The sequence below is a fragment of the Trypanosoma grayi genome (genome assembly GCF_000691245.1).
Source record: "Trypanosoma grayi strain ANR4 Tgr_2733_V1, whole genome shotgun sequence".
Lineage (NCBI taxonomy): Eukaryota > Euglenozoa > Kinetoplastea > Trypanosomatida > Trypanosomatidae > Trypanosoma > Trypanosoma grayi.
In genome coordinates, this window is record NW_008828351.1 from 1 (window position 1) to 346 (window position 346).

The window sequence follows — 346 nt, forward strand, 5'->3', positions numbered from 1 at the left end:
GGCTCAGGAAGCGCTGGAGGCGGCAGTGGTAGAAGACACGCCAATGGAAGAGGTGCAAGAACTTCCTCTGGAAGCCGCGCATGAAAACGAGGAAGTTGATGCAGCGCCAGAGAATAAAAAGAAAGGCCGCTCGAAGAAAGTGACGGTGTCAGAGGAAGCTCTTCAAGCTGTGGTTGAAAAGGCGCAGGAATTCCCGCCCGCAGCAATGGCGGAGGAAGAGGTATCCGAGAAGAAAAGGAGGGGTCGCTCGAAGAAGGCGGCGATGGCTCAGGAAGCGCTGGAGGCGGCAGTGGTAGAAGACACGCCAATGGAAGAGGTGCAAGAACTTCCTCTGGAAGCCGCGCAT

At 56.6% G+C, this 346-nt stretch overlaps 1 protein-coding gene across 1 annotated transcript; it reads left to right on the top strand.

Annotated features, from left to right (window-relative positions):
• DQ04_27331000 (hypothetical protein) lies at positions 1-346 on the top strand (the record flags this gene model as incomplete). The annotated part of the gene is made up of 1 exon (XM_009318373.1): positions 1-346. A coding segment is annotated over one exon (346 nt), but the record flags the coding sequence as incomplete, so codon positions are not given.